A 17,807-nucleotide genomic window follows, 5' to 3' on the forward strand; every position below is an offset into this window, starting at 1 on the left:
TATTGACGCCCTGTACAATATCTATTTTCTATTACGTAAGTATCTATACATTTTAACGTTTATTTATAAAACACCCTGTATTTTGCAGAATGGCCAAAAACAGTAAATTATTATTTTGATTTAATAATGTTTACATTAATAATTTGACTTATATTTGACAGTTGACAGTTATATTGTAGCTACTTGTTAGTTTTAGTTCTAATAAATTTTGTTGGTTAGTTACATAAATAAATTAAGTAAAAATGAAAAAATGACTTGTTATTATTGAGGAAGGTGGAAAAACCATATGTATAACATGGGAGTAAAGTGCCTTTTCCTCCCTTGAATGATTACTGCTGCGTTGGTTCAGAATAGGAAGATTCTATAGACAATTTAAATTTAACACCAGGTGGCCAAATTTCCTATTAAATAATAAGTTAATAGATGTTTTAGATTTTATACCTATTTTGAACGAAGAGCCAGTTGTTATGTCGGCATCTTTAAGGAGTGCATAACAAATATAATATATCCCTTAATACCTAGCTTCTCTTTAATAAATATAGTGAACCACTTGTATAGGAGTGTATACCTATTGGGTGTATATCTTACTGTTAGATAACAGATTTTTGTACTTAGTGGCTGGTTTAATGGGAAGGCATGGTTTGAAATCAATATTTCAAGCAAATTTTTGTGATTTTTATTTGAATCTATAGTACAATTATTTCATTTTAAAATATATAAGCTTATTGAGTCCAATTCAAAGATTTAAAAAAAAAATTTAAGGAAAAAATTGAAAAATAAGCCAACAACGATGGCAAATTTTTACAGACACCCTCCAAAAAAAATTGATTTTGCGGTGGACATCAGAACTCGCCACTGGATCATATGAAACAAAGAATTCAAAAAGATTTTATTAGCTTATGAGTTTCTCTAGAAAACACTATTAATGTTTTTTATTTTTAACGATATTTAAGTTCTTGGTGTCACTCGGAAGTAAACAAAAAAACGAAATTCTTTGTAACCAAAGGGTGAAAATCGACATATTTATTATTGTTAAACAAAAAATAAGCATAAAAACAAATATATCCCGACAGCGTTACCTTATGAAATATATAAAGAAAATATGTGCAAAATTTCAGGTGGATTGGTGAAGTAGTTTTTGAGTTACAATGTCCACCGCCTTTAAAAAAGCAGCTTTGCGAAAAACGCTTTTAAAATTTTGACAACTTTGTCTTCATGTTCTTGTTTGTCTAAGAAGTCGTAAAGTAATGCACACCAGAATATATTTTTGAATCGAGGAGCAATCTATAAAAGAGAAGGGGAACATTGGCTGAACGTACCTCTCGTCACTACGCTCAAGCGTACTGGCGCGAAACTGCAGCAAAGCGAGTCGAAGGCAGGAATATTCTCTGAATATTCAGAATCTGTATCTCTGGTAATTTAACTTCTATTAATCTGAAATTTTCAGAGATTATTCTTGAAGTTATGCACTTTCATTTAAAATGATTTAAAAAAATTGAAAATTTCAAACCATATCCCCCTTAAAGTGCATAATGAGATGTTTTTATTGTTGATAATGAATGCGATCTGGAATTCATGATTTCATATTTTATAGATAACTGCAATGCGAAAGTATACCAGAAGGTAACAACAGAAAAAAGAAAGAATGGATTAGAATTTATAGTTCCAGTTCACACAAATAGCAGCATATCCGTTAGTGGTCCCAAAGCTAACTTGAAAGGTCTGTTCGACGACAATAGTGAGTTAAGTAAGTCCTTAAACACTTTATTTTTGTAGTAAATTTCGATTAAACTCTATTGTTTCAGGTGGCATTACCAACAAGGTAATAAATGATAATGTAAATGAACTATTTGAAGACTTGAAGCCAGTTTTAGAAAAGATTTTAACGGGAATATTAGAAGATTTATTATTAAAAGCTCTAGAGAGCCAAATTCCGTTTGATATGTTGTATCCTCCAATACCTTAAAAATGAGTGTTAGGATAGACATTACATTTTTTAATTAAAAAGAAAACAGATGAAGTTAAGTTATTTTCTTCTTTCAAAATGCGTTAGGTATATATATATATGCGCGCAAGGTGCGCCAAACCTCTGGTTTTCTTTGATTACGGCTAAACTATGAAATATACAAAAGAATGTTTATAACAAAACTGATATGCATCAAAGACCTCTACAATCTAAAATTATCTCCAATTATATAAGGTTAGTCATAACGAAGGTATAAACCAAATTTGTGTTTTTTTAAAAGGAACACCCTATATATTAAATCATTTTTGAATAGATATTTTAAAAATATGAAAATTTTGTAAGGGGTCTTATAGATCTAAAATTAATAGTTTTCGAAATATTTACACTTTTATTGAGAAAAATGGTAATAGATACATATAGGGCTGTGGATTATGTTCACAAGGTAATAAAAATTTAAGTGACATGGTATAATTTTTCTAGTATAGTGTCATTTTTAAATAGAGTATAATCTTTACATATAGCCTTAAAATATACAGTGTGATCACTATTTGCAAATACAAAATTTTCTATTTTTTTTAAATGAAACACCCTGTATATTAGTATTTCATTTTGTAGTGAATATTACAGCCTTTCTTTTGGTATGAGGTTGTATGTACCTAGCATGTTTCGTTTTGTAGATATTTAAAAAATAACTACCTTTAGATTTTACGTTTTTTTATTGCGGATTTTGTTGCGGATTTTTTATTAAAAAATATTTTTGAAAAAAAAAGAATTATAATCGTGTTTCAGAAATATTCACTAAAATATCAAGGATGAAAAAAAAACGTAATTAAGGTAAATAGTTATTTTCCTAACAAGTGCAGAAAGTCATACTTTTCCGTACGCGACTGCAGTTTGCCGAACGACGCGAAGCGGGAGTTCGGCAAGCAGTCGAGTGCGGAAAAGAGACTTTCTGCAAGAGTTAGGAACAATATTTTTTTACGAGTCTTTAAAAAATGACCAAATCTTAATCAATTAATTTAATTAATATGAAAATTCCACACCTGTAATTTTGAACCAATCAAAATACGTTATTTTGACAGATCACCATGGCAACGGAGGTATTTTATCGGAATTTTTTTGCTCGTGGGGTACCCAACAGCGAATTATAGTGGAAATTTTTTGACGTTTACAATAACAGAACATTTTTGACAGACTGGTTTTTATTTGTTTACATAATTTAGTTTTGATTCATTTTCTATCACTTGTAGTTACTCAAAACTTATGTAAAATTGAAGAATATACTATTTTCTATCTTGAAATGGTATTCCCATGCAACTACAATGAGTAGAAATTACGAATTTGAAAGCCTAAATAATTGCTGACAAAGCTATGGCGCGCTATTAATCTGGTCATGCAGCTTTGGATTTTCAAATGCAAATTTGGTGTGGAATTTTCTTACCGAATACCACGCGAAGTCAAATTAATATCCGGAATTTTTTTTTGATCATGAATATTTTTAGAAAATTTCCCTAGTCTGCGACTCGGGAAATTTTCAAAATATTCATGATCTCAAAAAAATTTCCGGAAATAATTTGACCTCTAGTGGTATTACTAGTGAAAATACATACACAAATTAAATCTTTGACAAGGTTGTCAAAACCAAACTTTCAGCATAATTGGTTAGCATGACGACGATCTTGGTTTCCATGACGACGATTCAAAACTACTGCTATTGTCTACTTATTTGACTTTCGAATATTATGTCAAAATAATAAAACGCGTGCGGAAAAGTAAAACGCGTGCGAAAAAGTAAAACGCGTGTGGAAAAGTAAAACGCGTGTGGAAAAGTAAAACTTTCTATATCTAAACTAAATCGCGTGCGTGAAAGTAGACATTTTTGCACGTTCGTAGAAAAAAATTTTAAAATAAAAAAGTTAAAATAAATCGTAGGCTAGTAAAATTTAATTGAATTTAATAACTTTAAATTATAGTTATGTGTTACAAAAATTATTTTACCATACTAATAAATTTATTTAATATGCACAAATTAATTATTAAATAAAAAAACAACCCATTTTAAAATCTATCTTATAGTCTGTTCGCTAAACTCAGACACAACTGGCTAGTGATTTTAGCAAGTAGTTTTGCCAGTTTGGTAAAATTGGCAAAAAAATAATTACTAAATAGTTAATAACTACTAAATAGTTAGTAATTTTGACAATTTTGGCAAAATTGGCAAATAACAAAAAAAATACCAACTAAAATCACTAGCCAGTTGTGTCTGAATTTAGCGAATCGACTATAGTAATCTTTCTACCCAACAACTTTCCTGTACCAAATTAATTGTTAGTTAAATTGTATTTACGAGTAAGATCAGTTAAACTTTTAATTTACCTTTTACCTACATCTTGAGAACATCATATTATAAAGCATGCTTTGAAACAAAGGAATGTTAGTTAAATGTATCTACCAAATTATTTATTAAAATAAGTACATAGTATCTACTGGTGTCACAAATGCTGGTAACACGTTTGTAGTTTTTTTTTTAATTTTATATTTTAAATATAAATTTTTCAACTGAAGAAATGGTTGATATTTTGTTTTGGGCGAAATCCATATAAATTATTACCAGCTTTTGTGACACCAGTGTACATAGATACGATGTACTTCATTATATACTTCTATAACGTTCATTTGTTTCAAAACATAGATACTGTATACGTTCTCAACATGTAGGTAAATTAAAAAGTTATTAACTGATCTTACTCGTAAACACAGTTTAACCAACAATTAATTTGGTACAAGAAAGTTAGTAGAGTAGAAAAATTACTAGACTAAATTTACAATCAAGATGCAGTAGAAATAAACAAACCAAGACACGGTAAGCCACAATTAAAATGAAAAAAATAATTTTATTAACGTTTCGACGCCCAAATCGGGTGCCGTTGTCAAAATACAAAATATTACTAAAATAAACTAAAGTGTTGTTGCTAAGCAAAAAAAAATTCTTCTAATAATTTATTTAATCTCACTCATTTATATTGGCAATTCAGACATATATTATACATTTTAAAGTAGAAGACTTTAAAATGATATTGCCAATATTTATGAGTTGCGTTCCTGGGACGACTTACTGAAAGATAGTTCATTCGATTACATGAAATTAACCCCAACTCAAGAATATCCGTCATAAAAAATTATAGCATGTGATATGTCTTTAAAAATACAACCAAATGCAACGACAGTAAAATTCTCGCGTTAGAGACTTCATAGTAAATCACAAGGGAAAACCAGGAAAAACCCTGTGATACTATCCCGACATCGTAAGTATTTGGTCTTACATTAATTTACTCTCAAAAAATAATACCAAATTCTGACTTGTAACATGTTTAAATTATAAATATTATTAATAATACTAGATATATAAGTAATACTAAAATATAAAATATGTACTAGCTCGATATTATTGACTTACTAATCTTGGTATTTTCTTTCTATTGACTTCCTCTTTCAGTATGGGTAACCACATCCTACTGCATTCTACCGAGGAATTTGCGACACAATTGGTTTCATTTAGCATAATTAGAGCCGCTTCTTTGATTTTTCTCTTTTTACTATCTGATTCTTTCAGGACTATACTTGAATCTCTCCACTGAACTCTATGTTCATTATCCCATGCGTGTTGACATATTTGAGATCTCTCAAATTCTCTATTTTTAATATAAGATTGATGTTCACTTATTCTAACGTCTAATGGTCTTGATGTCTCACCTAAATAAAATTGTTCGCATTCACAAGGTATTTTATAAATGCAATTTTTTGTTCTTTCTTGATCATTGTTAGGTTTAGTTTTAGATAGAATAGATCTCAATGTGTTTGTTGTTTTGAATGTTGTTGAAATGTTGAATTTATTTCCTATTGTTTTAAGTTTCTCGGATAGTCCTTTTATATATGGTATTGATATTTTCCTCGTATTATTTCTGGTGAATGTTGTAGGATCCCGTTCTAAGTTGTTCTGTTCCATTCGATCCAATCTTGACAATTCCTTATTTATAAACGATAAAGGATAATCATTTTTTAATAAAACAGATGTTAATAATTGTTTTTCTGCTAAAAAGGAATTTTCGTTAGAACAAGTAATTTTGGCTCTATCATATAAGGATTTAATGATTCCCTTTTTAACGTTGATGTTGTGATTTGACTTGTAATTGAGATATCTGTTGGTGTAAGTAAGTCGTCCCAGGAACGCAACTCATAAATATTGGCAATATCATTTTAAAGTCTTCTACTTTAAAATGTATAATATATGTCTGAATTGCCAATATAAATGAGTGAGATTAAATAAATTATTAGAAGAATTTTTTTTTGCTTAGCAACAACACTTTAGTTTATTTTAGTAATATTTTGTATTTTGACAACGGCACCCGATTTGGGCGTCGAAACGTTAATAAAATTATTTTTTTCATTTTAATTGTGGCTTATTTCCCATATAAATAATTAATCATAAAAATGCCACAAGGAAATAGCTTCAGAACAACATTAAGAAACCGGTATGGGCCTATCGTGTGTCAAAATTTTAGGAAATTGGAAACCTTCTACGAGAAACTGACACATTGTCAAAATTCAATAAAATTTTTAAGAAGATGTAGAAATAACAACATAATACCAAAGGGCTTGAGGTTACGGCCAGCATACTCAAGCAGAAGACTCCAAAATATTCTACATAGAGCCAGTTTGTCGATGATCCGGGAAAGGTTGCAATTTCACAGGTCAAATTTATTTTTTATCGAACAAGACATCGTAAGTATTGAAGATTTACTTTTCGGAATGATATCAAATTCTGATTTTGATCGAATTATTTTTAGTTTACACATAATTTATGAAAATTCATATCAGAAACAAAGAAATATACATTTAAATAAATTTAATAATCTTTTAGAACAAAATAGTTTACATACTTTTGATAACCTAAATAGAAATAATGACATATTAACGACAGTTGTCAATCTATCAAATAGACATTTAAATGCAACGGAAAATTTGGTATTGTCAAAAGGTTTAAACTATGCTGTTACTCATCCATCTATTCCAAAATTAGACATAATCAGCTCAGTGGAGAAAATATCCCAGTGTCTACCAACTCATGAAAAAGAACAATATAGGGTACTATGTAAACTTGAATTGGAAAAGTCTAATCAAATTGAACAGAACATCAGCAAAGAGGAAATGAAGGCTTTAAAAACTTTAAGAAATGATGACTCCATAACAATCCTACCAGCGGATAAAGGCAATGCAACTGTAATAATGAATAAAATACAATATGAGGACAAAATTACAGATCTAATTACAAATGGACCTTATAGCAAATTAACGAAGGATCCAACGAAGACACTGGAAAACAAAATATATAGAGCTTTATTCAAATTTAAAAATGATCTAACATACTATCAAAGAAAATTAATGACACCTCACTACAGTAAGACACCACATTTTTATGGAGTGCCGAAAATTCATAAAGCGAACATACCACTTAGACCCATTTGTAGTACCATCAATTCTCCTTGTAGTGAACTATCAAAATTCTTATTAAACATTCTAAAACCATTTGCTAATAATGATGACACTTTTATAAAAAATACAAAACATTTTTTAAACAAATTATCAACTATTGAATTTAATCCAAATAATATTTTAGTAAGTTTTGACATAAACAGTTTATTTACAAATGTACCATTAGATAAAACTTTAAACATAATCAAAACGAAATTAGAGAATGATAATACATTGGCAACTAGGACAAGACTAAATGTATCAGCTATAATGGAGTTATTGACATTATGTACCCATAATACCTATTTTCAACTAAACAATGAATTCTATAAACAAAATTTTGGTCTAGCAATGGGCTCTTCTTTATCTCCATTATTGGCTAATATATTTATGGAGGATTTCGAAACTAATATTATTTCTAAACAAAATTTAAAACCCACAGTATGGTGGAGATATGTAGATGATGTGTTTTCAATATGGCCTCATGGATCAGAATTGTTGGATACATTCCTGAATATTATAAACGATCAAGAAGAGACAATAAAATTTACAATGGAAAAGGAATACAATAACAGCCTACCTTTCCTCGATGTTTTGATCTCAAAGAAGGATATTGGATATGAGACTCAAGTGTATAGAAAACCAACACACACCAACAGATATCTCAATTACAAGTCAAATCACAACATCAACGTTAAAAAGGGAATCATTAAATCCTTATATGATAGAGCCAAAATTACTTGTTCTAACGAAAATTCCTTTTTAGCAGAAAAACAATTATTAACATCTGTTTTATTAAAAAATGATTATCCTTTATCGTTTATAAATAAGGAATTGTCAAGATTGGATCGAATGGAACAGAACAACTTAGAACGGGATCCTACAACATTCACCAGAAATAATACGAGGAAAATATCAATACCATATATAAAAGGACTATCCGAGAAACTTAAAACAATAGGAAATAAATTCAACATTTCAACAACATTCAAAACAACAAACACATTGAGATCTATTCTATCTAAAACTAAACCTAACAATGATCAAGAAAGAACAAAAAATTGCATTTATAAAATACCTTGTGAATGCGAACAATTTTATTTAGGTGAGACATCAAGACCATTAGACGTTAGAATAAGTGAACATCAATCTTATATTAAAAATAGAGAATTTGAGAGATCTCAAATATGTCAACACGCATGGGATAATGAACATAGAGTTCAGTGGAGAGATTCAAGTATAGTCCTGAAAGAATCAGATAGTAAAAAGAGAAAAATCAAAGAAGCGGCTCTAATTATGCTAAATGAAACCAATTGTGTCGCAAATTCCTCGGTAGAATGCAGTAGGATGTGGTTACCCATACTGAAAGAGGAAGTCAATAGAAAGAAAATACCAAGATTAGTAAGTCAATAATATCGAGCTAGTACATATTTTATATTTTAGTATTACTTATATATCTAGTATTATTAATAATATTTATAATTTAAACATGTTACAAGTCAGAATTTGGTATTATTTTTTGAGAGTAAATTAATGTAAGACCAAATACTTACGATGTCGGGATAGTATCACAGGGTTTTTCCTGGTTTTCCCTTGTGATTTACTATGAAGTCTCTAACGCGAGAATTTTACTGTCGTTGCATTTGGTTGTATTTTTAAAGACATATCACATGCTATAATTTTTTATGACGGATATTCTTGAGTTGGGGTTAATTTCATGTAATCGAATGAACTATCTTTCAGTAAGTCGTCCCAGGAACGCAACTCATAAATATTGGCAATATCATTTTAAAGTCTTCTACTTTAAAATGTATAATATATGTCTGAATTGCCAATATAAATGAGTGAGATTAAATAAATTATTAGAAGAATTTTTTTTGCTTAGCAACAACACTTTAGTTTATTTTAGTAATATTTTGTATTTTGACAACGGCACCCGATTTGGGCGTCGAAACGTTAATAAAATTATTTTTTTCATTTTAATTGTGGCTTATTTCCCATATAAATAATTAATCATAAAAATGCCACAAGGAAATAGCTTCAGAACAACATTAAGACACGGTAAATGCTACCAGAAGCACTTCCGAATCATAATTTACAATGTATATACATTGTAAATCATAAATAATGGTTTCCAAAGTTTGTAAATTGTAAATTATGATTCGGGAGTCCTCCTAGTAGCATTTAACGTGTCCAAGGGCGGTTTCTCCATTGGTTCAATTGTGCAGTGAACACCCAATAAAAGTTCATTAAAATACAATTTTTTTAAATCTCGTAAATATCATATTATTAAAATATATTTTTTAATCTCATATAATCATTAAAATTTAACTTTATTTATTAATCATATTTACTTGCTCTACGCCGCTGGATGCACGTGGCAAGTACAGATACTATGCTCTGGTGCAGAATTCAATTTGAACCAGCCAGTACTAACCTAATCCTTTGTTAGAAAGAGAAATCTTAAAATCGGCGAAAAAGCATTTCGCCCATCTAAAACAGTGACCATTTGTGCAGTGCACACAGAGACCAGTGCAGCGTTTCGGTTCAGAGTTTGGAATTTTCTGTTGAGGGATTTAGTTAGATACGATTAAATCTTAAATACAATATTAATAGTTTTATGATGGAGCCTTATTCAGTGGAATTTATAAAAGAAAATGCAAATAGTTTTGAAAATCGACTTCTTATAAAAAAGAATGGTCAACTTCGGCCGGAGATATAAGAATGTGCTATAAAAAACAAAAAGTTTAAATGTTACTTTAAAGTTGAACAATATAAAAAACTGCGTGGTTGTGCGGATGTGATAAAATACATTCTTTGTTTTGTTTTACATGTTTAGCATTTTCAAAGAATGAAACTATTTCTTCAGAGTGGACAAAAACGGGCGTTCGGGATTTATCTCATTTATCAACAAAAATTAAAAAACACGGATCTTCCCAAATTCATTTAAAAAATGAATTGCAACTCTCAGATATTGGCAATATTGATGTTCACCAATTATTAGATTTTGGGTATAGGTATATTCTGCATTTAATTCTGCACATAATATGTAAAAAACAACTATAGATTCCACGTTTTTGCGGATTTTTTATTAAACAAATTTCTTGCATAACAAATAATTAAAATCTTGTTTTAGAAACATTCTCTAGGATGAAAATAAAAACGCAATTAAAGATTAAAATAAAACATATTCTTTAATAACGAATTTAATTTATGTTACCTTTAACCTTAAATTTGTTTCGTTTTATATATATATATATATATAAAACGAAACATGCTAGGTACATACCAAAAGAAAGGTTGTAATATTCACTACAAAATGAAATACTAAAATATAGGGTGTTCCATTAAAAAAAAATGAGAAAATTTTGTATTTGCAAATACACTTGAGAGCAAAATAATCGACTCACTTGCTGAATTGTACACGTTAGAAGTCTCGAATTTCCTAAACCTGTTGTCAGGTTTGAGTGATTTTTTTAGTATGTTATAGCATTATATAAGAAAATCGATGTAATATTATTGTTGGTATACAGGTACAGGTTATTTTATACTGGGTGTAACAATCATACTGTGTTTTTTTCTTAAAGTTCGGAACACCCTGTGGGATATTCTAGCATATAAAAAATATTTAAATTAAAATTTAATTAGTCTTAGGCTTTGTTAACATTATTTTTTTGATTCGTTTACTTATGTTGGATAATAAAAAAGTTAGGTACGTTAACAACTAGCTATGTTTTTCATCAATAAATCCTCATTTTTTGCTTAGTTTAATAAACAAGTAGTCTACAAGTTTTTCATCAATAAATCCTCACTTTCTGCTTCGTTTAATAAACAAATAGGCTAAATAAACAATCCTAAAGGAGGCTATGAGAAATTAACAATTTAATGTATGTCAAATGGTTAACAGTCAAAAAGTGTCTGGTTTGTTGTGAAAATTAGTAGATTTATTATTTAAAGTTTCAATAAGTCCGTAGTTTTTTTATTATTTGGTGGAAATGGAACGCGCTACAAGGAATTTGACCCGCGATGAGTGTGTTCAAGTAGTGATGTTACATAGCGAAGGACTTAGCTACCATGCTATCGGCTTCTTATATTGGTAACAATTTTTTGTTAATGCACGATAATGCCAGACCTCACGTTCACGAACTGTAACCGAATATTTACAACAGGTAAATCTTCGCACTTTGCATTTGTCATCGCATAGTCCAGATCTTAACCTGATCGAAAATTTGTGGGATATAATTGGCAGAAGACTACGACAGCGTTTGCCACCTCCTAGAACCTTACAAGAGGTAGAAACAGTAGTTCTCGATATTTGTAATGATATTGATAAAGACCAAATAGCATACCTCATTTGTAATATAAAAGTACATATCTCTTTTTTAATCGAACATAAGTGAATGAATTAAAAAACAAGATGTTAAGGTTTCAATGTACACAGGGTGTTTCGAACTTAAGAAAAAAAAACACCATATGATTGTTACACCCGGTATAAAATGACCTTTACATGTCTAGCAACAATAATATTAAATCGATTTTACTAAATAATAAGGCTATAACATACTAAAAAAATGACTCAAATCGGACAACAGGTTTAGGAAATTCAAGACTTCTAACATGTACAATTCAGCAAGTGAGTCGATTATTTTGCTCTCAAGTGTAGTATATTTTATGGCTATATGTGAAAGATATTAAATTATTTAAAAATGACACTATATTAAAAAAAACTTTGACATGTCATATACATTTTTATTACCTTGAGAACATAATACACAGCCCTATAAATATTACCTGGTTCAACTCAACATCTGTGCAGCTTTTCCGCGTTGCTGCAGATAAGGTTTATTGTATAAATAGAACGACACGAAGAGACAGGATAGGACAAAATGTGACGGTCAACACCTACAATTTCGAAAGAGTACAACGTTTTAAGTATCTGGGGGCCGTAATCACAGCTGACAACGATGTTACTGAAGAAATAAAAGACAGAATCCAATCAGCAAATCGCTGTCTATTCGCACTGGATAAGCTTATAAAATCAAAAAATCTTACAAGAAGTTCCAAGATCAAAATCTATAAATCCATCGTCAGACCTGTACTAACATATGGTTGCGAAACGTGGACCATGACCAAATAAAACGAAGAAAAGCTCAGATGTTTTGAACGAAAAATACTTAGAAAAATTTGCGGACCTCACCACGACATTAACACAAATCAGTATAGGATCAGAACCAACCTCGAATTAAAAGAACTCTACAATGACACCGATATTTTCCAAGAAATTAAATCACAGCGACTAAGATGGGCAGTCCACGTGCACAGACTTCATAACGAGAGACTTGTAAGACTGGTATGGGAGAAGATTCCTACAGGCAAAAGACCACTCGGACGTCCCAGAATGCGATGGAGAGATAACATCCAAGCAGATCTCCGAAACATGAACATCCCATTTGACCCTAGGTTGATGGAAGACCGAACAAATTGGAAAAAAGTTGGACAGTCAGTCAAGACCCGCCCAGGATTGTAGCGTTACGTGATGATGATGATGCAGATAAGGTGAAGATTGCCATGATGATCGCCAACATTCGTCACGGATAGGTACATCAAGAAGAAGAATAAATATTACCATTTTTCTCAATAAAAGTGCAAATATTTCGAAAGTTATTAACTTTGGACCCATAAGACCTTACACAAACTCTTAATATTTTTAAAAAATGTATTCAAAAATTACCTAATATATATGGTGTTCCATTTAAAAAATCACAACTTTGGTTTATACCGTCGGAATGACTCACCCTGTATGATCGAAGATAATTTTTAATTGTAGAAGTCAATAGAAGTTTAATTTTTAAATTGTATCAATAAAAAAATATGTAGTTAGGAAAGTAAGCCTAACGTTTCGTTTTTATTGTATTCCTATGAGCATTCGAGAATCTGGTCAAATTTGGAGCCCTGTAAAACCTATACAGCGTATCTACGTAAGTTGGAAACATATGGGAAACTATTTTATTATTAATTTTACGAAAAAAAGTTATTCTTCATCAAAAGTTCTGCATACTCTAGAACCTATGATTCAATCATAAAATATCAAATTTTATCAATATTATACGAGGTATGTCAAAAAATGTGAATTTTGTTCAAGAGTAAAGTATCTTTATCCCTCTCAATATCGAAAATTCTTATTATGAAAAGTTGTTTGGAATTAAAAACTAAGATCAAATAAGCAATTAGATGCTTCCAATTAAAAAAATATTTTCCAAATTTTTCTCAAATTTATGGATACTTAACTTCATTTTTATTTAGTACAAATATGATAACTCTTTTATTATTACTTTTACGAAAAAAAGGTATTCTTTATATAGAGCTCTGTATGTCCTAAGACCCAAGATGCAATCAACAGATATCACATTTTATTAATTTTATACGAGGTATGTCAAAAAATATGAATTTCGCTCAGGAGTAAAGTATGTACCTTTATTTTTCACAATATTGAAAATTGTTAATATAAAAAGTTGTTTAGAATTAAAAACTATGTTTCAATATGCAATTATATCCGTCTAACTGAAATATTGTAAAATAGAAAGGTACTATACTCATGAGCGAAATTCATATTTTTTGACACACCTCGTACAAAATTAATAAAAGTTGATATATCATGGTTGTATCTTAGATTTTAAACCATGCAGAGCTTTTTATGAAGAATAACTTTTTTCCGTAAAATGAATAATAAATGAGTTATCATATTTGTAATAAATAAAAAATATATTGCCTATCCATAAATTTCAGAAAAATTTGTAAAATATTTTTTTTTTCAATTAGAAGCATATAATTGCACATTTGATCTTAGTTTTTAATTCCAAATTACCTTTCATAATAATAATTTTCGATATTCAAAAAAATAAATGTAATTTACCTTTGATCGAAATTCATATTTTTTACATACCTCGTATAATAATGATAAAATTTGATATCTGATGATTGAATTTAAGGTTTTAGAGCATGCAGAACTTTTTATGAAGAATAACTTTTTTTCGTAAAATTAATAATAAAAAAGTTTCCCATATGTTTCCAACTTAAGTAGACACGCTATATAAGTAAATAAAATTAAATACCTATATAGTGAAAATTGTATGTCTATTAAGCTAGAATAGCCATTTCATAAGGGAGCCATGAGACTTACTACATATTTTTTTGCTATTTTATTGCTAATTTATTGCGCAAATTAAAAATTTATTGCTTCAAGCCCTTCAGACAAACAGGTGGCTATTCCAGCTTAATATTAAGCTAGAATAGCCAACATTCATATTTCCGGAACAAAAGTAGATAGAGGGTAGCTTCCGGCGGCATATTTTATTGCTATTTAATTTCTGAAAGATTGGTTAAACAAAAATTTACAAACTCACCCCTTTCAACACCTACCGTTATCATCATTACCCGGAATCCACACAAAGTGAAAATATAACCAGTTTAATAACCAAAAACAAGTGGGTATTTTTTGCTGACTAACTGCTTCAGGTCCAAACCAAAAATGAATGTTTTGCTTCATCCCCTAACGAGCAACAATAGCTACTGCGGTTTAATACTTAAGCTACAATACCCAACACTAATATTTCAGGAACGAAAGTAGATAAAGGGTCGCTTCCAGCGGCAAATTTTATTTCTAATCAATTGCTGAAAGATAAGGTATGCCATAATTTACAAATTCACCCCCTCCAACCCCTATCATCGTTCCCCGGATTTCACAAAGAGTGAAAATAACCAGTTTAAAGACCTAAAACCAAGTGGGTATTTTTTGCTGATTAACTGCTTCAGGTCCAAACCAAAAATGAATGTTTTGCTTCATCCCCTAACGAGCAAAAACGGCTACTGCTGTTTAATACTTAAGCTACAATACCCAACACTAATATTTCAGGAACGAAAGTAGATAAAGGGTCGCTTCCAGGGGCATATTTTATTTCTAATCAATTGCTGAAAGATAAGGTATACCAGAATTTACAAACTCACCCCCTCCAACCCCTACCGTTATCATCGTTCACCAGATTTCACAAAGAGTGAAAATAACCAGTTTAAAGACCTAAAACCAAGTGGGTATTTTTTGCTGATTAATGGCTACAGGTCTAAGCCAAAAATGAATATTTGGCTTCAACCCCCTTCATCCAACAATGGCTACTGCGGTTTAATACTTAAGCTACAATACCCAACACTAATATTTCAGGAACGAAATTTATTGCCAATTAATTACTGAAAGGTTGGGTATAGAAGCTCTATTTGCTTTCCTTCCTGAAATAGGAGTGTTGGGTATTGTAGCTTAACTATTAAAACGTAGTAGCCATTGTTGCTCGTTGGGGTATGAAGCAAAAAATTAATTTTTTGCGTAGATCAATAGTAATTAATTGTCTTTAAACTGGCTATTTTCACTCTTTGTGTAATCCGGGGAACGCTGATAATGGTAGGGGTTGGAGGTTGTGAGTTTGTAAATTCTGGTATACCCCATCTTTCAGCAATTAATTAGAAATAAAATATGCCGCCGGAAGCGACCCTCTATCTACTTTCGTTCCTGAAATATTAGTGTTGGGTATTGTAGCTTAAGTATTCAACCGCAGTAGCCATTGTTGCTCGTTAGGGGATAAAGCAAAACATTCATTTTTGGCTTAGATCTGTAGCAGTTAATCAGCAAAAAAATACCCACTTGTTTTTAGGGTTTTATACTGATTATTTAAAAAAAAATCAATGGGAAAATCCCAATAGTTGGCTGTATACCATAGTTTAAAAAACCAATACAGAAGTAAAAACTTCGAGATGTATTCTGGTATAAAATCGTTTATTTAAAACTATAAAATGGCATGGATTGCAGAACGTTTTCGTTCTAAACCGAACATCTTCAGTGCATCCTGCCGAGTATTTTGAAACTAGCACACTGTAAATAGTGTTAACATCATCGTATATGGTTTACATAATGTAATATATTAAAATGTTATGACTACAAGTCGATGTTGATAGATAAAGTGGAACACATGCTAAAAGGGTGCCATGGTTCCCTGCTCGAAGATGCTAGGTACTTGCCAATTCAATGGACACAGACCAACCTGGTATGATGATAACGGTAGGGGTTGAAGGGGGTCAGTTCGTAAATTCTTGTATACCCAATCTTTCAGCAATTAAATAGCAATAAAATATGCCGCCGAAAGCGACCCTCTATCTACTTTCGTTCCTGAAATATTAGTGTTGGGTATTGTAGCTCATGTATTAAACCGCAGTAGCCATTGTTGCTCGTTAAGGGATGAAGAAAAATATTCATTTTTGGTTTAGACCTGTAGCAGTTAATCAGCAAAGAATACCCACTTGTTTTTAGGTTTTTAAACTGGTTATTTTCACTTTGTGTGGATTCCGGGGAATGATGATAACGGTAGGGGTTGAAGGGGGCAAGTTTGTAAATTGTTGTATACCCAATCTTTCAGCAATTAAATAGCAATAAAATATGCTGCCGGAAGCTACCCTCTATCTACTTTAGTTCCGGAAATATGAATGTTTTCTATTCTAGCTTAATATTAAGCTGGAATAGCCACCTGTTTCTCTGAAGGGGTTGAAGCAATAAATTTTTATTTTGAGTAATAAATTAGGAATTAATTAGCAATAAAATAGGCTACCGGAAGCGACTCTGTATCTACTTTCGTTCTGGATATATATGAATGTTGGCTATTCTAGCTTAATATTAAGCTGGAATAGCCACCTGTTTCTCTGAAGGGGATGAAGCAATAAATTTTTAATTTGCGTAATAAGTTAGCAATAAAATAGCAAAAAAATATGGGGTGTCTCATGGCTCCCGTATGAAATGGCTATTCTAGCTTAATAGACATGAAAATTGTTGGCTGAAAAATCCTCTACAAAATTGCTGTGATGTCATTTTATTGTAAAATGAATTGAAAAAAAGTTATAACCTCCAAAAGGAAATTTGTTACAAAATTTTCACTTATTTTTGTTTATAACTTTTTGTTGGTCAGTTGGCGATAAAAAGTAATACAAATAAAATTATGGAAAATTTAAGATAATATAAATTTTCTGTAGGGTTGCTAGTTTACGAGATACAGCGCGAAAACACTTTGCACCACTTTTTCCAAGATGGCGGCCGGGGGACAAGGGTGGCGACCTCACAAACTTGAACTTAAGCTCTTGGCCCCGCCTATATATTAAAAAAATAAAATTGCGTCCTCTAAGAAATAGAGCTATATATTGCGTCAAGCCAAGGCCTAAATATGTAATATTTCAATGGACTAACTATTTATTTCAATAATAAATTATTTATGATAAC

At 30.5% G+C, this 17,807-nt stretch overlaps 1 protein-coding gene across 1 annotated transcript in view; it reads left to right on the forward strand.

Moving 5' to 3' along the window:
* The window catches only part of LOC126883646 (uncharacterized), a 207,260-nt gene extending 205,240 nt beyond the window's left edge, over positions 1-2,020 (forward strand). Inside the window, exons 5-6 of the mRNA XM_050649301.1 lie at positions 1,595-1,747; positions 1,806-2,020. Of these exons, the coding sequence (XP_050505258.1) occupies positions 1,595-1,747; positions 1,806-1,966 (314 nt within the window). The 3' untranslated portion in view covers positions 1,967-2,020. The remainder of the gene's footprint in view (positions 1-1,594; positions 1,748-1,805) is intronic.
* Positions 2,021-17,807: the final 15,787 nt, after the last annotated feature.

The sequence above is a fragment of the Diabrotica virgifera genome, chromosome 4 (assembly GCF_917563875.1).
Source record: "Diabrotica virgifera virgifera chromosome 4, PGI_DIABVI_V3a".
Lineage (NCBI taxonomy): Eukaryota > Metazoa > Arthropoda > Insecta > Coleoptera > Chrysomelidae > Diabrotica > Diabrotica virgifera.